Below are 22,631 nucleotides of genomic sequence, written 5' to 3'. Positions count from 1 at the left end.
AGAGTTCACATTCTCCCTTTCCACTTCACAATCAGATACAAACGAGGATCTTTTTTGTGATGGTTGTGAATGTTTTATTATAGAGTCTTATCAATAAATTACTTCTCTTAAAATCAGTTTTTCAGCACTAAAATCTAATCTGGCAGGGTTCAATAAGTAACAAGATGAACTCTGCCATGCAAACAAAATATTACTAAGTTACTTTAATAAAATTTTATCACAACAACCTCAGGAAGAGGAGCGTGTCCTGGAGACTTAGACGGTTAATCTTGGATTTTATTAATATTTTGGATTCTATTAATATTTTGGATTCTTTTTGTTATGCCCTAGGCCTCTGGTACAAAGCTGTCTTCATTTTGATGCTAGAACTTCGGGTGCGTTTATGCCTGTGATTCTTGTCTTATTTCATAGCGCTGTAATAAAAATAGCACCATCAGTGTTCGGTGCTCGCCGCAGTACATTTAAGAACCTGGTAATTGCACTGAAGCAGAACTTCTGGAGAAACTGAGCTTATTCCTAGACAGTAATTGTTCACAAAACGTCTAGCTCCCAAGTCTTTCCAGTATGTTGCCATTCATTTTCTGTTCAGCACCTCTTAGGATGTTTATTAAAGTAACTTTATGGGGTTATGTTGCACACAATAGGATATTCAAAATTCCATCTTGACCTTCACAGCCGTATCTAATACTGCCTGGAAGATAACCAACAAAACATCATCTTTGTATATACAGTCAGCAGTCTGAGCTTGCAGCTACTTGTTGACAAATGCTTACCAGTTTCAGTTAAATACAAGAAAACCTAAGAACATTGAGACATTTGAAAATAAGCATTACTGTATTTTTCATGTATTTTGGATGGTTTAGCTCAACTTACTAATTACTTTTGATTTCCAGGGCTTAATTACACACAATTTTTACAAAAGCAACATCATGTCTTAACATTAATCAAACATAACATTTGATTTTTTTTTTATTGTGCAAAACTTAATCAGTAAGTCTTATTAGTACAATAAGCTGAAAAAGCAAGGGATATTAAAAACAATATTCTCATTCAGTGTACAATTTTTATCCCTACTTCCATCTTTTGATATGGAATCTAGAATTCCCATCAGTAAGTGCTACCTGAAAACACCAATGGTTTGTTTCACCTTTTGTTATTTGGAGGAGACTGAGAATATTTTTTTGCATTAGGTTTTTACACACTATTAAAACAGCTGTTTAAATTGATAAATACAAATTAGACACTGAAAAGGGTGCAAAAAACACATACTGAAGGCATCCACCTAAATGGTGGCATGACTGATAATTTATAGCTTATATTCAAAAATATAATTGATATACTGATTTTCCATTTTGAACACAAGATTTTAGCAAATAACCCAAAATTTTGTTTAAAAATTCTAGCATCTGCTAATTGAAAGAGTAATTTCATAGTTAATTTTAATTAAAATCTTTAGCTTGTTAATATCTCACAAGCTAAAGATTAAGTGCTACCAGTCAAGGCAGTAACAAAGACTGTTTGATGTTCACGTAGCACCATATAGATAAATATCTCCTTCAGAAAGAGAGAGATTATGTTCGGCTGGGAACATAATCAGAGTATTTACTGAATATTTTAGGTCTCTTTGCCTTCCACATCATAAATATGTGCAACAGTTCCTTAATTTGAGAAAAAAACGCACAGAATTCCTCTCAAGTTTTAAGACGGTGCTATCATGAATTCAAATTCTCTACGTATAAAAGTATCAAGAACTCTTCAGTAGTCAATTTAATATTCAAAAACAGATCAACAGTTTTATGTAAACTTGGTAAAAAACAAACCACCACATAATTTGGCTTTAAAGTGACAAAGTATTTTGCTTAATATAACTTACTAAGCATGTGAAGAACTAACATCAAACTACAATTTCAAAAAGATGCAGAGACTGGATTCTCTCTGATACTGAAATATTCAATTAAAATATATAATTATATAAAGAATCTCCAAGAAATAGAATTATAATTTATTACAGTGGTATTGTTCATTCCAGTAATAATCCTACTTATAAGGAGGCTGCGTGTTAACTAAAATACACTAACCCACTGTAGTTCCCAATTAGAGAACATCAGTATTCTCCCTCTGCCTCTCCTCCACCCTGAATTTACTAAAAAACGGACTAGGTTTTCTACCTAAAGAAAAAGGGAATTGTGCTCACTATCCAGATGGCTATTCCCTAGCCCTGATCAAAATCTTGTCAGCTTAGCTACAATTGTTAGGTTTAGGCTAGTAACAAATCTTGCAGTAAAGTGTTAAAAATAGATGGAGTAACTAACGTCTTCTGTATTTTAAATCACTGAAATCTACATATCAAAATATTTATGGAAGCATGAGTGCTGGTGACATCATCGACTCTTAGAAACCGAGCCTTCCGTAAAAGTTGCACAGATGGAGAAAGATGCCTTGAGATAAATGGAAACAAAATCCAACAGAAGAAAGATTACCTAATATTGAGCCCTAATTCCTTACAAACTAACACACATATATCTGTGACAGACACTGCTTGTTATTTTGACCCTGTCTCCCTCCGAAAATCAGCTTCATAAGCTGTTATTACTCCAGTTAAAAAAAAAAATACACCCTCTTGAAATATTGTATATGGCATTCTGAATTCCAAAAATAAAATGTATAAGCAATTTCATATTCTTGATATGAAACATAAATTAAAAAATATGAACTTTTATAAAGAAACCAAATTGCATTTTATACATTGTATCTATATCAATACAGTTCTCTGTGTTAGGGGAGAATTCAGCATCTTTAGAAGTTCAACATGTGCAAAATTCAATTACATTTTGAAGAAAATTCCAGTTTAAAAAGTTATATGTAATTTCATATATAACAGGCGAATAATCTAAAGACCAATCTCAAACAAAGCTGTTTGCTTCAAATCTCCCTATACCCCCCAAAAAGGCACTAAGTGGTTTAAGTTTGCAAATGGCTTCTTAGAAGAAACAGTGTGCAAACAGAGCCTGTTCCATTAGCTCCGCATTCCTTAGTGATTTCCTAGAGAGTATTGCTATTAAATGCTATCTACGGTATGACTTTCTAAAGAACAGAAGACAGTCAGTCCACAGAATCACAGATATCTTTCACTTTCTGATTGAAGTCTTCAGGTTGATCAGCATACACATAATGACCTGCACCAAGGATAGCCTAGAGGATAAAGGTGAAGAAACAGGTCAAAATCACAAGGATGTAATAAACAAATAAATAAATACTGGGATACGTGAAGAACCTGACTTTGACACATTATTCCTTGAAAAGACAAATTTCAAAACTGGAACTGATCTCTTGCACCCAGCCTGTGCTAATGCAGTCAGCACAACTGCTGCGAGGAGCTGGGATCATACAGCCTAAGGAGGACGGGAAACATAAGGAAAAACGAAAGCCTGCATCCCCTCTTGAAGGAACTTTGCTACACAGGAAAAGAGAGTGAAACTACTGCTTATTCCACTGCACACCTTGTTGAAAAAAAACCACCATTCAAGTGAACACAAGTCACTGCCAAACAAACTTAGGAGAACGTGCTTTACATATCAAACTTCTGATTCATCTTCATCCCCTTCGTTCTCCACTCAGATAGCTCTGCCAGGCTGCTCTCTAGTTCTGTGTTAAGTTTGTCTGTAAATGTTTGAGTGTAAATGTTTAGTTCTGTAAGTGCGTTAGAGAGAGCCTTAAATCATTTGTATTCTCTTATTATAAAAATGATATGGAGGAGACTAAAGAAGGTGCTAGGATAAATGATGGAAGAACTCGGAAGCTTAAATTGCTCGGGATTTTCTAGGCTTGTGGAAGCAGATTTCAGCCCTCCGAATTAACGACTACTGTGTCAAGCAGGGACAAGTAAAATCCAAGTGATGCAATGTATGGGGGGAAAACCCCACATTTGTGACCTGGATTATTTCACAGCAACTATGCAACAAAATTAAGGGCTTAATCAGCCACACACTGGGTGGTTACCCTATTTCTCTGATTTCTCATTCTCTGCCAAAACTGGTACAAAGCAAGTCATCATCATAGCGTACAGCAAAGGTACTTGACCTATTTTCTTTCCATTTTATAGCCAGTCCAAGATTAATTTGTATTTAAATCTATTTTTCCCCTCCCTCCATTAAAACACTCCCTCTTAAGTGTCTAATTGAAGCCCATAAAAGTATAACTATGTTGTTGTGTTAAAAAACCACACAAACTCAAAGTAAAAATTAATTAGAAATAAACCCACATAATAAAACCCCAGAACCTCTGTGCATTTTACCAAGGATGGCACTGCCAGCCCATGTCTCAGCCTCATGAGAACCCTTTCCCTCCTATGTTTTTTTTCAACCTCCCTATAATTTCTACCACTCCAATTTACCTTTTAGAATCTGTATTTGGCTTGACAAAATTTTAGCCTGGAATACAATAAAGTCCCTTCTAAAGGCCATTGACCAGACTGGAAACATCTGCCTGAATGGTATACACTTATCCTAGCAATCTATTGTACGCTTCTTAACAGTGACTTTTTGTTACAACTTTCTCTCTGGTTAAGCAGTTAAGTGACACTTTCAGTCTGGATGTCAACATTTATGAAACGTATTTGTGCTCTTTAACACATGTAAGCAGTTCAATAATAATGTCTTTTCTCTGAGTTCCAGCTCTGATGTCAGTTATATCGAGATTATAAAATTTTATCTGAATGACTTGTCGTAGTACGCTATCGACATCACGTATTGTACGCTTCCATCCAGATAGATCTAGACATCAGTAAGAAGACAGCTGGTGTATTCAAACATTTTATCACCTCATAGCATTGTAACATATATGCGTATTCAATTATCACGGCTGACTGATGTGACAATGTGTGAAGAATACTTTTAAATTCATTTGTTTTTATAGAAATCAACAAAAAATGCAGCGTGCGCATTTGCATCAAGTTGCCAGTACACACATTTTAAATGAATGCTGTACCTCTAAACAAGAATGTATTAGCTAGGAAGACAACACTAAGTATTTTTTTAATGACTTAAAGAAAGATGCTTACAAGAACTTAAGCACCAGGTACAAAACACTCTCTTGGAAACAAAGAGAAACACTCAGAGAAACAAAAATGTTATACAGTTATACGTTATACAGCCTCCTCCTCCTCACTATGTCATACATATATGCAGATGTTAGGACTGCTGTGGTTTAAAACACAGACAAACCCCCAGATACTTACCAGTGCCCACAAAAAATACTTGTATTAGCACATTCTAGAGCAAAATATTTTGTAGGAGCAGAAGAATGACCTTGCTCAAAGATTTAATTCAGCTTCTAGTGCTACAGTAAATTTCCTTCTTACTCTGGGAACTCAATACTTTTTTGCCTAGGTTTTCTCTGATCTAACGCTTGTTTTCTCTCTCTCTGTTACAGAAATCAGAAGTTATTACCCCAGGCTTTAAATCAAAGGGCCAGCGTTTCCACAGTTGATATAAAAAACATAGATATGATTTAAACAAATCCACACAATAAACAAACAACTTCTTTAGAAGTCCACTTACTATTGTCTTCACATATGAGTTTGGTCTCAGAGACTGGATAGTGCTGCCAGAATTGCCATCTATACATGAACGTGCTCCATAGACCACAGTGATAGGAATGTCTCCATCCATCTGTGGAATCCGTTGCAGCATCGGCCTTTTTGCCCATCCGTAAGGAATAGTCATGTTCTTGAAAGCTGTTTCACCACTTCAAGTCATTTAAAAGGGTAAAAACAATTAAATTTCCATTGGATCTGCCTTTTCTCTAAATTGGAGTATCTGTGCCTTTTGATAACACAGAGTGCAACAGCATATGAGGCTGGAATTTCTTACTATTAAAAAATCCAGGGTTTGCATGTAATTTTCAACAGAAAGAGCTTATGTTTTTACAGTACCGAGTGATAACACTTAAAAGAATGAAATGCCTTATTTTTGAAGTTTTTTTTAAGAAATTCTTTACAAATTAAACCATTGTAACAATTTTTTTTATTAAGAATTAGTGCCCAAACTCTCTCAGAATTAACACACAGGTCATTTAGAAGCAACATAGAATTAGGATAGCTTTTACATTTATCAGTTTCTGGAATTCAGAAAAAGTGCAATGCTGTTTTTTTCTTCAATTAATATACAATAAATGTTACAATTTAAAAAAAAAAAAAAAAAAAAAAGCATGCACACTCTTGCCATAGCCATTGGAGGGAGTAGCAGGCACTCAGTAAACGAAAGACAGACTTCAAAACATACACTGGAAAACTCATACTCACCTGGGTGACTGTACGTTGCAGTGATAGATATATTCAGCCACAGTGTTATCATCAAACATTGATGAGTATTTTCGCTTGAAATCTGGTCTTAAACGCTGAACAAGGCTTAATCCTGTTAAAATAGAGAACACTATTAGAGGAGGAATTAGTATAGACAACTTTATCAGATTGCCTAACGCTTTTCATTACAACCCTCCAAACACGTTCCCTTGAAACTCGTGGCTAAGCTTGATGACTTCTAAACCAATGTTTTGTTTCACCACTTCCAGGTCTTAGGAAAACATGATGGCATTACACCAAGTAGGAATGGAACACAAATATTCTGAAGGATTTTCTGCTGCACCAGAAGAGGGGCATTCAATCTCTGCTGAATACATACGGGGAATGTTTGAGAAGGGCCACTGCAGCAATAGAAGAAACATGCAAAGGGGACCAGAAAAAGGGCTAAGCAGAGTATCTTTTTGCCACCCGTTTAGTGTCACATGATACCAACACTCTCTTATCCTTGCTGTGGCAGCACTGGGCAGGCCAAAAGCATCCCGCCTTTCAGAACCAGAAGGCACTGTTGAAAAAGCTGGGCTGTTTTTCTTCCTTAGAGAAGTCTGTGCTCTCCTTTTACAGAACAGTCTTCTTGTGAAGCTAGTTCATCTAACTAGTGTTTAGTTGAAAGAACAGAAGTCTCTGCTGAAAAACAGGTGCAGAAATCTTGACATGAGTATAAGACACAAGAACTGGTATAAATGAAGAGATTTAACCTAGGAAAGCTATTGTTCCCATGCTCTCTCAACAGCCAAAGTAGAGAAGCGGGTCCCTTCAGGGGCCAGTTCAGGCTTCCTGAAGTTAAGCTCCTATTCTGAATCACTTCTTTAAGGAAGAAGCCTCTTCTAGTTGACCAGACGGATCTTTGGGACAAGAGCCTCACCAAAGGCTAATCTTAGCCTAAGAATATTATTCATCCTTGAAGAGAGAGGCTCGCAGTTTACCACTTGGGTTTATCAACTGAAAATACTGTTGTTAATCTGTGCAATTATGATGATGTCACTTCTTCCCACCTGACCCTGGCCAAAGGCCTGGTACTATTTATGTAGACTTTGTCACAGTGATCTATGCTTTTGTAACCTTGAGATTAGACTATTGCAACATGCCCTTATGTATGCTTTAAATCAATTTAGAAAACCAACACTGTGCAAGAGAAAATAATTTCCCTATGAAACAGCGATTTAAGTCCTGAAGCAATGAAGATTTTGCAAACATTCTGCAATTTGCTCTGCTGCTTGTATTTTCTCTATAGAGAGTTCAGTTGCTGGACTTCTGTCTTTTTCTGTCTGTCTCTTTGGGGTTTTTTTGAACACAACGATACAGCTGGCTTGGAATAAGAGTATCTGGAAGAAAGAGACTAATTCTGTGTCTTCCCCTGCTATCAGCATGGAGGCCACAGCATCCCCATTTCCAATAACTAGGGGACTGAAAGTTACCGAATTTTAGAATTCACTTTCTGTTTTGATGAAAAGTGTTTTGTCTGTGAGTCCAATCGCAAAACTGTCCTTCCCTGGAAATTTACAAGGGAGAATGAAACAAGGAGCCAAGGCACCTTGGAACAAATTTTGGAAAGAAATCACACTGGTTCATTCTCATAATGTTTACTGAAGACACCCTCAATTGTCTGACTGATGTTTTCCATAGTATCTATGGAAATGCTAAAAGAAATACTAACATCGAAGACTGGGTTCCACAAAAAGGGTGTGGTCACAGTGGCATTACTGAGGAATTTTTAGGCATTCAGTTTTAGGAATGGAATTCACAAATCCAATCTAAGCACCGAAACTCCTATACTGTGAGCCTCCTGGGTCACTGTTCCAGTTAAGTGAAGGAAAACATGCAAATCAACTAACTGGAAACCACTCAAGAAAAAGATCTCTCTGGATTCTGTCTCTCTCCCAGGTTTTAAGTATCTGCCTGCAGGTCTAATTAAATATCCATGTGATACCGTCGTGATATCCCAAAGAACCTGGCACACATTTAAGTGCCTAACTCATACCTTTGAACAAGAGCAATTAGCTTTATAGTGAGGATCAGACAGCTACGTCTGCCCAGCAGCTTAAGCACATGTGCACGTAGAAGGAAACCTGGGTTTGGTGCAGTGCCTTCACCAGGCTGGGTTTGATGCACAGTGTTTAAACTTACCCTTCTCTAAGAACTATGCTTCACCTGTCAAGAATTGCTCATTAAGGTGATGACGGAAAACTTTTTTTAACATGTGGAGTGAGAAATGGATGAAAAATTTTGAAAAGCACTGCCCTCCACAGCAACCTATAAGCGAGGCTAGGTTGGGGATACCTTGCCAAGACAGGGTCTGTTTCTGCAGCATGGTTTTGACTGCACTTACTTGCTAAGGGAGACAACTTCAACTTCGAACGCTTCCACATGGATTGATTTATGCATGTATTTCTTATTGGATACAAGGCATGAAATCAGTGCTTATCACTCAATATGCTTCAGGTTGTTTTGTTAACCGAATCAGCATTTTACTTAAAAAAAAAAAACCACCAAAACTGTTTGTACAAAACATGTTGCTTGTCTGAAAAGCTAATTTTGTCACGCTCCTGAAAACAATCAAATAGATCAGCATATTAAAATATATACTCTATAGAAAGAGATTTAGGAAACAGATGTGGTTTAAATGTAAACAAAGCCTAGAAATGCCACTAGTTTTTCTTCAGGCTGAATACTAAAAATGATGAAGAGGTGAATTAATTGTAACTTGTGAGGGGCCTGAAGGATATCTTCTTCCAAGCCCCTCCACCAGATACTCCTGTAGTACAGAGAGTAATAGACACATAACCTCTTTCCCCTCTAGAAGGCATACATAGGATGAGTTTAAGACTTGGTCACACCCTTCTCCCCACTTCCGACATAAACTAAAATGGTAGTATTTTTGGTCATCCCTACCTAGTCTTAGCATTAGGGTACATAGAGTTCGTCTAACATCTTATCAGTGCTGTTGAAGAAACGTAGAAATATGAAGGACAGTCTGCCACTGTAACGCAGGACACCAGCGAGACCCACAAAATTTGCTAGAGTAATAAGAAAATGCCTACTGGAAAGAACGCAGTTTCAATTTAACTTCTCTAAACTCAGGCCAGAGACAAATGAGTTTATGGGAGACTGCCTTCTAATAGTAACCAAATTTGGAAATCCTGTTTGTCCATCAAACTGCCGTTGCAAGGGAAACTAAATGGACTGTGACCGGAGGCAACCAGAAAAAAACCTTTTCACATTCATGCCTCATTGTCAGGCTTCCCCAACAGATGTCCACATAATCTGACTCATTATAACTGTAGCCTAGAATAATACAATAGCTTTCTATAAACTATCGTACTAGTATTTCTAATAGAAAGAGCTTGTCCTCCTGTCCTAAAGAGTTCATCTTTCCTCACCCCCTCCCACTTTCTCCTCCAACTCTTTTCTCTGTGGGTGATATGGGCTTGCAACAAAGCTTATCTTAATGTGCTATCTGCCCCATGTTTATGTTTAACAAAAACAGAAATGGTATTTAAGAGTAGCTAAAACTCACCAAAGGGTCCTGCTATCCTTAGCCCAGCTAATGGATTAAATGGACTCAATATAGCTCCTAGTGCTTTGATCCAGATTGGAATTGGTCTTTCGTGTTCAGCATTGTCAGGCCTCTCTGGAAAACCCCATGGCTCCACTAAGATAAGATGTTTGACCCTGTTGGCAAAAAAGGTTCAGAGGTTTAGAGTACATTAATTTTTCTTTGACTGACAGGAATGTACTATCTGTGGACTATGCAGCCTGTTTTAGTCACTTCTATCATAGTGGCTTATTACCTAGTTTCTGATTCATCAATGGTTTTGCTTTCGATTGGTAATTACAGAGAGACTGAATTGCAACTAATCATGTGTATGAACACCAGAAACTTGGATGCTCATGTCACAAAGAGAAACTCAATATTCAATAGATACCCACTGTCATACACATTTGAGAAAAAGGCCAGTCTTGTTTCTGTTTTTAAAAATAGCCTAATCTATATGCTCAGTCAATACTATTTGCAGGAACAGTTTAGTTTGAGAGAAAAGAAGATAATCACATCTGTTTCATTTAAGTAAACTTGCTAAGTGTCTTTCTTCTTCAAGCCATCTACGATCTCTGTTCTAAGAAGACATGCAATTTATCTGAAAAATCATGTTATCAAAGTAAAATTTGAACTGAGGGAGGAAGAGCAAAATTAGCAGATGTTTTCTAAATTTATTGATTTTAGGTCATGAAAGAAACGTCAGAGAGACAATTTATAAAATTATTACTCAAAGGAATCTTAGTACAGAGAGCATAGTAGGAGTCTCCAGCACATGCCGCTATCAATCCCTTCATGCTGCGAGTCCCCCTCAAGCAAAAAATCTATTTCATCTTGGTAGATTGGAATTGTCCATTTCTGTTTAATCCCATAATAACACCTACTCTAACTGCCCTAGATACTGCCGATTTCTGAAAAAGTGACTTTTAACTACATTTTTGCATATTTAAGGTGATTTTCCATGCAAGCTTCATCATCTTTACTTTCTTCTTCATGACTTCCTTCTCTTTCAAAGCCATGAGATTAGATATTTAATACAGGAAAGCTCTTAGTGCCTAAAACATGGTCAGAAGTGACTCCAAAGGCTATTTCTGGACTATAATCAGTCGGGAAACCAAAAATCTGTGCTTGAAACGAGGGGCTGAAAAGGATTTACCTCACGAAGATGTTTCTTGGCTGTCAGCTCAGCCACGAGCATATTTGCACACAGCAGCAAACACCAACGATAAGAGAGGACAGGGTAGAATTTAACTATACAAACCACGCAGGAGAGAGTAGAGGCTAAGGAGTGCAAGCAACGAGGAGCTGTTCAGGACAGCCACACGTTCTGTGCACAAACTACGGCATTAAACATAACACAGCAAACACACAGTTAAAAACAGAGTAAGCTTTTTTTCATGTTTCCTTTCTTAATACTTTTCTTCCTATTTGGCATTTCTCCTTTTGGTCATCAAGCCTAAAAGATAACCCAGGATAACAGGAAGTTGACCATGAGAATAATTCCAAAAGTAATAGTCCAGAAGTTGCAGTATTTGAAAATCATGACCCGCTACCACCCGGGAGTATTCTAAACGGGAATCTTTTTGGATTAGTAACCTCAGATGTCCCACGAACAACTATGGTACAATGTAGTAAATTAACAGATCATCCAAGCTTCAAGAAGCAGATCTACTTTCCTAACAATATGTATCCAGAATCCCTTAAGCCTCTAATGCATTGTTAGATAACCTGGCTGAAAGCTGTGCTATATTTATCACTTGATTCAATGCTGTCTTAAGATCCTACCAGTCAATTTGCTAATTTGATGGTGTTAGTTTAATTTCAGAGAAACATTAGTAATGTGAGAGCACAAACTGACACCCCCCCAAATTAATTAACCCCAGCTTAAGTACAGGGAGGCATGAAAACAAAGCGTCACTTTTGATTAAGTCAGCACGGGGCAGAAACAATATCCCATCCCACAGGGATAGGACAGTGGCATTTATAGATACTTCAGAAAAAGGGGTAAGGAACTTCTAAGTGATCCCTCTAAGAAACTAACTACAGTTAGCTAAAAGTTGCTTTATGCTCGAAACGATAACGGGTTTACATCCCTAGAGCAGAGGATTGCATTTCTTCATTGCAGTTCTGGATTTAGACAAACACCTACTTTCACACATCATTTCCAGCAGCATGTGCCAGCTGTCACCCACTTGGGAAAGAAAGAGGCAAAGTGTTTTAGGAAAAAACGATGTGTGGATTTATGTCAAAATCTCCAAATGAGAGACAGAGAAATGTATATAGTATAAATTGATGTGAATATAAAAGAATAAGATGCGATTTGTATACTATAGAATCTGCCATATGATGCGGAAAGCTAAACTGATACTCAGTTTTTCACAGAAGTCTACTATGTGTATCTAAACAAAAGCCATGTCTTTTTTTGATACAGAATGACCTCAGTTCGTGGAATCCTAGCTCACCAGGGGCTATATAACCAGACTATATCAAAAAAAGAGAGAAATCATTAGTTTAAGGAAAAAAACATGGATTAGCTGTTGGCCACAATGTGGTGCAGAAAATGCTGATGAAATACAATTACAGGGCTGCTGCAGCTGGGTTGTTTTGCAAAGAAGAAATATGAAGTGGCATAGAGACAATTTAAATCAGTCAGTCACTAAAATCATTTTTACATCATCATGCTGGCACCATGCTGACTGCTAGCATATAGGCATAAATTACCTAGGGGAATTACATTCAGAAGTTTCAATATTATCCATAATAATGGGAAGTTTGGCAGAAACAGGCCTATTTTCCCTTCACAAACCTACGTTTGATCAGAGATGTCAGAAAACGTTCACTCATAAATGTGATCTTTGCTATTTCACCTTATAACATGGCAAGCGGGTACTGAACAAAAAGAGGTACAGAAAAGTACACAAAAAAGCATGATTACCATGTCTACTTATTTCTATTCACCTGGAAACAAACCATACAATTAATACTTCGGGCTTAAAATTCAGTATCAAGTTTCTTTAAATCAGCAGTCATTTATTTAAAGATAATCCATAAAGAGCCTGATGAAATAAAATCTGTGTCAAAATCACTAGTCAAATACAGAAGAGGAATTCCTTCATTCCCTTATTTTCACATACCTTGATGGGTATTTCAGTGAGTAAGCAGCAGCCAGGAATCCACCTAGATTGTGTCCAAGTAAAATCATTTTTTCTAGCCCCACCTCCTTTCTCCATTCTTCTATGGATTCCACAAACTGATTTTCCGCTTCCCGAGCATCAGTGTCAAAGTGTGGTCTACTGCTACGTCCAAATCCCAAAAGGTCGAGAGCGTGAACGGTCCTGTTCTCACAGAGATCTTCAAAATTGAGAGCCCACAGTCCAACACCTCCTCCAAACCCATGCAGGAGAACAAGTGGAGTTTTGCGCGAAAGGTCCGGAGAGAATGTCAGTGTCCATATTTTATTTCCATTAGATATATACACATATCGTTTACTGTATGTGCTTGCAATACCTGAAAAAAGAGTAGGAAAAAATGATGTTGCTAGACATGCCTGACAAAATATGAAGTACATTCTATGGAAACCACTGAGCTCCCTTTCAAAGGAGAGAGCCTACAATCAAATATCTAAATAAGGGAACAATGAAAATCTATTTCTAAACCTGTTTATTTCATCACAGCCTAAAAGCTGTATTTAAAAACTTCTTTCACTATATTTAATGTAAATTTATAGAAAATCTAGCTACATCTATAAATCTTATTTAAAAACTGAAGACTTACATTTTAGCATTTTGTCCTCAGCCTCTTTAAGGTGTAGCAGTGATGTGGGACACCAGGCAGGAAGCCAGCTGAATAACCATCCTAACCTACAACAGCAATACAGAATAAAAACTTCTTGAGCAAGATGGTAATTTTTGTGCACCATTTGATGCTTTGAAGACATTTCTTTCGCTGCTCTTCATAAAAGAACCCATGTAAATTACAGGCCATGCAGGAGAGGAGCGCGCAGTGGGAGGGAATTCACCTTCTCCTGACTTTTACGAAGTGGTGTCATGATCAGGGGCGTTCTTCAAACAGCTCGCTGTTTCTCCACTGCGTGTTCCTTATCGGAGCGTACTGATCTGTCTCTGTCAGAGCAGGCTGCTTCTGAGAACCTGGAGGCATCAGCCCTCACGCCGACCCGACAAGCCTGGCAGGATATATCACTGGGGTTCCCAGCCGCCTCTCAAGTACCCTTGGAAGTCTGCCTGCACACACACATTACCGTGCATGAACCTACTATTTACAAAAAAAGCAATAAACCGTGTGCTTGCCAGCCTAACCTGAACTGATTCATACACTAGATAAATTTAAAAAGTGAAAAATAAGCAGGTTTGTACCAGCAAAGCAAAAACCTAGGGCCTTCATTATCAACTCAAAAAGTCCCAGAGGAAAACAAAACAGCAATTTCAATTTCCCCAACAGAAGCTGCTTTTCCAGCTGTCAGTTACTATCTTGGTAGTACTAGCTTGACCATGAGAGCAGGGGGAATGACTCAGCTAGCAGCATTGCCTCACCCACAGTGCTTCAAAGGACGCGGCAATTGGGTACGGCTCTTCCTGAGTGCTAATTTATCCCTCGTTTTCAAGATGGAATCCTCTTCTTTCCCCCTCTCTCACCTCTTTTTGAAGTGGCTCAGACTATCCGTGCAAAGGCTGCTACTGTAGGACCCCAGACCATTCCACATAGGGGAGAGGATAAGGTCACCAAATTCACAATTAACTAACTTTCTTTAGCACTTTTTTCCTACACTGAACTGCTTTCCAGTCAGTTATAGTATTCTCAGGACTGAACGCTGCGAGTATCAGTGGTAGAACAACTAATGTTAAAAGACTATAAGGTTACTAATGTCCAATTTTTCAGAATGCACACAACACATCGATAACAAATTACGGATCTGGCGCCCCAAGTTCTTTATCCAAAGGACCTTCTCTCCACCTTTTCAGGGGGCTGAGCTACTCCAGCGGCATGAGTTTATCATACAACATGGAAGGTTTTCTGGGGATGCACAATGCAATCACAAGCAGCACTGTTCAGATTCATAGAAACATACTAGGGGATATCAAGAAAAAACCCCCGAAACCATACTGGATCAAAAAGGATTAATCATCCAATCACCCCTGCCCACTGCTATTAAGTATTATTTACTCCTCTGAGAAACGCACTGACGTCTGGTTGTTCTGTAAATAACCTTCCTAAACCACCAGACCGTGGGAATCGTTACAATGGTGTACTGAGGGACTGGGAAGGGATGGTTGTGTGTCCTTCCATGCCACGTCCTCATGCAATCTAAGAAATGAAGGAGGAACTCAGCATCTTACAGGAATGAGCATCCAAGTGTTTTGCTTCCACATTAACCTACGCATTTATTTAAAAGTAAGATTTTTAAGAGGTTAAAGCTGGCACCAGCCAAAAGCAATTTCAGCAGGAAAGAACTGTGAAATCTGAGTTTAACAATATCGCTAATTGTGTCCAGTGTTATGAATTACTCTGGTAAATTATTAAACAACAGCTATGTCACCACCCTTCTAAGCCTAACTTTCTGCTAGTTACATGCTCAACTAGGCATTTTCATTCATAACTCTTAGGTCAGAAGCACAAAACCCAGTCACTATTTCCCCCAAGCTAAAACTATATGAAATGTTTCTTCTTGGCAAAACCACTGATTTAGCAAAGAAACTTCTTTAAAGTTCTGTGGTTTTTTGGTTTTGTTTTGTTTTGTTTTTTTTTTTTTTTTTTTTTTTTTTACCAGAAATGTATAGCTGCAACATGTCAACATGAAGACAGTGCAGGGATATGACCACATGAAATAAAAATGAAATATACAGTTCACAGTCCCGGAATTTTATTTCCCAGTCTTAGGGAGACACCTGGATACTCAGGAAAAATATTTAGAAAATTGTATCCAAATGGGAAAGTTTTAACATAGATGCCCACTCTTTCTTTTGTTAGTCATCAGCACTGTTTATAAATACTGAGATTTTCATTCAGAAGAGACATCACATACATGTATAGCTTGACAAATACAGTCAGCAAGCTGAAATGCTAAAAATAAAAATTATGTTTGCAATTCAGTCATTCTGTACTTGCTGAACTAAAAGAGCAAGTGAAGAAGGCTTTCTGTCAAAAAAAGTGATCACTTTCTAGAAAAGCTATTTTAGAAAGAAAATATTTAGTTACCTATATTCAAGATTTAATCCTTTGGTTCCCCCCACTTCCAAAAATGATTTACCACATGTGGAGAACAATCAACTATTAAATCTATTTGAATCATTTCTCTGATAGCTTTGGAAGACCAGAGTGTGGCTGTATCATTTCTTTTGTACATCTGTGCTGAATGTGTCTTCTAAATGCACACAAGAATGTCAATTGCTTACATGGCCTACCATTTTTATTTATCATATGAAGTTAAAAGAGCTATGCAATGTCAAAAAAGCAGCAACGGACCTTTCAAGACAGTGTGCTCACCAGCAGTGGAGATAAGATATGAAAGAAAACTAAAGACTTCAGCAGTAGTTTTGCATTGTAAGTGAGCTACCCACTGCCAGAAGAGGCAGACCCCACTCTGCTCTCATCACCTACCACTTCCCAGACACTCTGTTTCCATCTTTCTTTTTACAAATAGAAAACTCAGCAGCGGAATCTTGTATTTTGAGGAGTTAAGAAATCCACTGGGCTTAGCTGCTTGCTGTATCAAAAACTGTGAAATAAATCTGGCAACCGACAGCCCAAATTTCTATGATTTTTATACTGATTGTACGTATGGGCGTTACACATCAAATTACCAAGGCACATAACTAGTGGAATTTAACCTGTATATTTGTTTGTGGCCATGCAGTAACATAAACCAGCGTGCACATCCATGCTAAAATAAGCAATAATCAGTAGGGCAGAGGATGCCATAGGATGCTTCCTCACATCTCCTGTCTGGGGTCAGTTACACTTTTCACAGCCACCTGAAAAAGCATGGAGTGCCAGAGGCTGGAAAAATCAAGAGGCCAGCAGGCGGGGGGCTGCTGACCTGCCAGGCCTTCAGAGAAGTCACCCTCTCTGCCAACACACCTCGGCACTTCTTCTAACACGCCTGGGGCAGGAGACCAGAAGGTAAGGAAAAGCCCCAGAGACGCCCACAGAACGGCCTTAGATATGGAGAAAGTCAAGGTGATTAGCGTGAGGCTAGAAGATTAGTGAGACCATCAGCAGCCTACGTTGACGACCAAATACAGTAATAAATAATGAAAACAAAAGGGACGCAGGCACAGACATCTGACAATGTGGAGCTGCAATCGCTGTGCGCAGGGGCCAAGCCGCCAGCCAGGACCTAACACGTTGGCTGGTTGGAGCAAGTGTCCCATTTTCCTGGGTCCAAGCATAAGAAAGGCTAAAAATTAAAAAAAAAAAAAAAAAATTAAAAAATAATTATTTAAAAATAAATAATGATTACTATATTTAGACCTCTAAGGAGTAAAGAATAATTGAATAGTGTGTAAAATGGAACTAAGGATAATACTTCTTTTCCTTAGCTGCTTGAATGTTAACTTGAATCAAGAACTTGCTGTCACAGCACAGCTTAAATTGCGCGAGGGTAACCTTCAAAAGAACCGAGAATCAAGTTGAGGCAGAGACATAGTGAACCTGACCCACCCATCCACCTCCACTAATCAAGTCAAACTGGGTGAAGAACGTGGCAAATAGGTAACTCAGATACTACCATTCTGTCGGCTAGATCAATCCTATTTAGCTTGGTGAGAATTGACTCCGTGCAAGACAACTGATGGATCTGTAGCCAGTTACAAATTCGACATACTCCACAAAAAGCTCATGAAAGCTTAGATAATACTGAAGAATTGAAAACATCTGTTGTAACACTGAGGCATGCACTCAAACAGCTGAATAGTCTATCTGATTTCCGGCTTGTAGCATGGATTTTAAAAACGAAGCTCTACCATAAAGATGTTCAACGAATGTTCAGCAGAAGTTTCTTATAACTCTATGTAGGAGATATAAATGTACATACATGGAGCTCATTCTCTCACTTTTCGAGCTTACAATTTACTTACTCACATTAGAGTTAGATGAACGCACGGCTTACAAGGAGTATTAAGCTTAACATCATTCAACAGAGGTTATTTTCCTATGTACACCACCATTGTAGAGCTAGCTGTAATAATCTATGCAAAGCCTGTGTGGCCAAAAAGCAAAAGGAAAAACCTGTAAGCAACAGAACTCCACTAAGTCAGAGTAATGAAATGAAAGCAATGCCATTTGCTACATGATGATTTGTCAAAAATTGCTGACCCACCGAGACAGGACGTGCAGAGATCTTTCTACAATACTGAATATAAAAATCAGCTTTTCACTAAGAATTCTGAAGTTAGTAAGGTAACCAAAACTCCCGATATAGACCAAGAAACAGGTGCCGAAACATGCAGACTCTCCTGTCGTGAAGATTATTTGGACTTAAAAATGACATCAGTAGGGAAGCGAGCGCTCAGGGTATACAACAACTACACAATAATGCACGAGCAAAGGATTACGGGAATGTAACTGAATGCACCAGCAACAGAGCTGCGTATCTGTTTTTGTCTTGCTCTCAGCAAATGAACATGTTTATTATTTTTAATTGAATTTGTGAAGATAATGTGGCAAACTACCAAGGTTTTAGCTAGGGAAGAAGCTCAAAAACTTAAAAAGCTGAAACACTGAATGAACTCACTGGTAAACCATTTCAAGCTTTACCCCTTACCCTTAAATCTTATTAGAATCAAGCCGATCTTTCAAAAACCCTAACCTTCTCCTCTCCTGACTCTCAAAATTAATTCCAGCTATTCACAAGGAAGGAAACAAAATCAAATTAATGCAGAGAATTTGTTGTACTGTTTCTGCCCAGCACCAAGAGGAATGGAATTGTGATTTTCAGGGCCATCCAGCTGGCATGGTGGTTATGAACATCCATCAACTCGAGCTAGTCCCAAATTAAGAGAATCTTGCATTATAAGAGAAAAACAAGGGTAAGCTAATGGAAAGACAGCTCAGACTCTCCCATCTTGGTTCTGCGTAAAGTAGTTTTGAAGCACTGGGCTTGCAAAGGAATTCAGAACTACCAATGTGTTGAAATCTAAATACGATAAGCATCATAAGGCTTACTCTTCTAAGGCCCTCACGTAACCCCATCGCATAAAAACACTTAAGCATTGTACTTCAATGAAACTAGTCATACATTTAAGTGTTCTGCTGAATTGAGGTTAGAGTGCCCAGTGTTTTATCAAAACAAACCCTAAATACTTAAATATTATCATTAGTCCATAAGCAACACTCAAAAGAGATTGATAATTAAAAGAATGGAGCAACTACCTGCAGGGAAAAGCAACTCACTCAGCCCTTTCAATTGTTACAGAAATACTAAGAATGGGGAAAACAGAAGGAGTGAAAAGGAGCACCAGGTATTCTTAATGGGGCAAGAGGTCAACATATCAAATTTAGGGCAAAGTGCCAATTTTAAGAGTAAAACTTCTACTATTATGCTCTAAGAACACTCTATAGCTAACATAGGATTTTATATGGATGGATGCTTAAGTGAAATAACTAGACATACCCTTTTACCCTTTTCATTATCTCCCTCCCCCCCTTTTTTTTTTTAAGAGGAACAGTGGAAATGAGTCTGTTTACTGAATGTTTTCTACGTTTTCCTCAGCATCAGCAGTAGTCTACACAAAGCCTAAGAGGTAAGTAGGATGTGGTTTCTTCCATCGTCAACACCACCAAGTTTTCAGAGCAAATTCTATTTTTGGTTACTGAACTTCAAGTTTACAGGTTACCTGAAACAATACAAAGCAAAAGAAACAGTCAAGGATGACACAATCAAATAGGACTTTGTGCGTCAAAATGTCAGAGCAAAGTAGCAGGTTTACATCTGGCTAATTTACGTCCAAGATAGAGTTAAGTTATAGTAAACTTTTCCTTTCCCATTTCATTAATTTAATGGCCTGCAACACCAGAATACTGAGTGCTGTTTACTTGACTGATTATGGCAAGAATTAATGCTTCCTTATTAACATTTACCAGCAACACTATCATCATAAAAACCCTACTTTTTAAGTAAAGAAAAAGATTTTTCTTTCCAGCATTCACTATATCCAAGTTCCATCTTGTTCTCTATTCACTCCCAGGAGAACTTCTCTTGAATGTAGACTGTTAAACAAATCACTGGGAAAAAAAAATACTTTGGAGAAAAATGCAATAAACCTATTTCAAACTAGTGTGTGAAAGAACAAGAAAACATGTTTCTAAAACTCCAGTAAATTGAAAAGTAAACTTGAGGAGAAACAGAAGCGGCAACTATTTTCAACTCAAGAAAGTTTTAAAATTATTATGTATTGGAACTGCGTATCTCTGAATCAAATTTGATAACATTTTTATGTCTGATAACACAATATTAAATGACTAATAGTGATAAGGTCGGACCAGTAAAATGAGGATGTCACTTAATCATTGTGGATTTCATTTTATGAACAGGTTCAAGTTCTCCTATATGGTTTCAGGCAAGCCAGCAGTCTCTTTAGCATTTCAACAACTGCAATTATTTAAAATCCAAGAAAATTACATATTCAAACTTGGTACTAGTTTAAAGCAGAAATCTTGCTATGAGAGGGAAAGTTGAGGTGGAGAAAGTTTTAATGTAAAGAAGTAAATAAAATACATTCTTCAAGACCAAGATAAATGCTCCTTCTGTTCAAATAATATACAAGAATATAACGGTGAGATTTTATTAATTATAAAATGAAGTAAGAACTATAAAGCAAAGCATATTTAATTGAAAATGACAGAATGCATTACTGATTAGCATGAAAGAGGACTCAAATTTCCTAATTAAATTTGGAAAGCTTAAGAAATTAGAAAAATATGTTTATCATGTGAAAAGCAACACGCTCTGCATGAAACTGAGAATAACATGCAGCAAATAAATATATATTAGACTTAAACCTTTGACAGAAGGAGTTGACTGCAGTTAATATTCAGTGTTAGTCTGTTAAGTCAAGGGAAGCCAATTTTTAAAACGAGAAAGATAAAACACACAGAGAAGTCCGTGTGTTAGTCCAACTCTGAAAAGCACCCTGTTTCTGCATTTTTATTCCTGCTGGTGTCAGTATGCAGTAAACTGGGTGACGTAATGCCTGAATCTCAGGCCATCCTCACTACCAGCAGATCAGATCAGATCTAAAAGCTTATTTTGCCAAATCACCTATTTTGTGGCTGCTCTATCAGATTTGTGAAATGATTCCGCTTTAAAAGAAACTATGTTTTAAACCAGATAATTATGGAGACCCAGCTACAGAGAAGCCAAACAGTTAACCAGCAGACCTATGGGCTAACAAGGTGGAAAAAAAGACTAGCGAGGCAAGGTGGAGGATGGCAAGCTTTTAAGTCACAGCTGCCACCGACAGACAGTAACATATAATCATGACCGCAGTCAGTCTGGATTTAACTGGGCAGGGATGTCTCAGGAACAAGGCTCAGGATATGATTTCATGAGAACTTTAAGAGCATAACCAATTTTAGGAGTCCTTGTAGTCCTTCATTCCCGTCCCCAAAGTGCAGCATGTTCTTTAGCACTTCGGTTTTCTGAGAATAATGAATACAGTCAGAATCATTCAAGCATACACAGTCTATGTACAGTAACTGTTATTGCAAAGGCTGTATAGCCAGGGGCAGAGCTTCTGAATGTACAGTAGAAGTCAGATGCAGTAACCACAACAAAAACTTGAATAAGATGTTCCTAGGACAAAAATTAGGCTCCGGCAGTTGCAGACAAACATCGGAAGAAAAATATTCCATGTTCTACTTCATAATGCATCAAAAGACCAAAAATGTTGTAATCCTCAGGGAAAGACCCTGAGGAGCATACTAAAGAGGCAAGACCCAGAAGCAAGAATTAGGAATATGGTACGGGAACAGAAAACCTCAATCCTTTAACAAATGTCTGTTTACCATTTTCATGAGGTGACAACAAAAACATATATGAAATTGCTGTGAATGGGTTAAAAAGGAAACAAATTTTTTCCCCAGATGACCTTATAACCCTGCCTATAAAGTTCTGTTTAGATGAGTTTGGAGCCAAGATGTTCCAAGATGTTGTGAAACTCTTGGATACTTCAGTAACATTAAAATAGAATGTTTTGAAAACCTCTGCATAATATTTCTAGGAAGTGTAACGTACATCAGCCCCATTCCAACAAAAAGCCCATGATAGGTTATTGCAGAATATTGCCACACTAGGTCAGAGGTAAAACCAATGCATTCCTCATGTACTTACTGCATTTTGAACTCTGTATTCAGAATACTCAACACCAGACTTCATGTAAAAACTCAGAAGCAAATTTTATTACTGTCTGTATTTATATTAACAGTGCTACACAGGACTATCACTTATCAAAATTAACCTGAGAATGTAAATAATGAATGTGAATCCATAACCAATGGCTATTTTAGCGATATTGAGGTTTCCTGTGTTATTTCAATTCATCTGAGCAACCTGAGCATTCAGGCAGTGGAGAGGATCTACAATTTTGCTCCCTCCCATGCTGAACCTCAGCCATAGGTATGCCTTGCTGCGTACCTTGCATCATTGCGGCCCCCTTCTTGTTTTCTTCTCTGCCTCCTAGTATTGCCTTTCATTTTTTTTTAATCCATATGTATCCTTTTTTA

General features: G+C 37.8%; 1 protein-coding gene across 2 annotated transcripts in view; it reads right to left on the bottom strand.

Moving 5' to 3' along the window:
* Window positions 1-815: 815 nt before the first annotated feature.
* Window positions 816-22,631, bottom strand: part of ABHD5 (abhydrolase domain containing 5, lysophosphatidic acid acyltransferase) — a 30,278-nt gene continuing 8,462 nt past the window's right edge. Inside the window, exons 2-8 of one of the 2 annotated variants that reach the window (XM_087770633.1) lie at window positions 13,912-14,134; window positions 13,668-13,753; window positions 13,028-13,400; window positions 9,876-10,030; window positions 6,302-6,413; window positions 5,559-5,745; window positions 816-3,192 (exon numbers count right to left, since the gene is read on the bottom strand). In XM_087770633.1, the coding sequence (XP_087626759.1) occupies window positions 3,103-3,192; window positions 5,559-5,745; window positions 6,302-6,413; window positions 9,876-10,030; window positions 13,028-13,400; window positions 13,668-13,677 (927 nt within the window). In that variant the 5' untranslated portion in view covers window positions 13,678-13,753; window positions 13,912-14,134 and the 3' untranslated portion in view covers window positions 816-3,102. The remainder of the gene's footprint in view (window positions 3,193-5,558; window positions 5,746-6,301; window positions 6,414-9,875; window positions 10,031-13,027; window positions 13,401-13,667; window positions 13,754-13,911; window positions 14,135-22,631) is intronic. The other variant, XM_087770631.1, reaches the window with a different exon arrangement.

The sequence above is a fragment of the Nipponia nippon genome, unplaced genomic scaffold, assembly GCF_047370975.1.
Source record: "Nipponia nippon isolate SJK-2023a ecotype South Korea unplaced genomic scaffold, ASM4737097v1 scaffold_1, whole genome shotgun sequence".
Taxonomy (NCBI): Eukaryota; Metazoa; Chordata; class Aves; order Pelecaniformes; family Threskiornithidae; genus Nipponia; species Nipponia nippon.
This window is presented reverse-complemented; position numbering and strand designations above follow the sequence as displayed.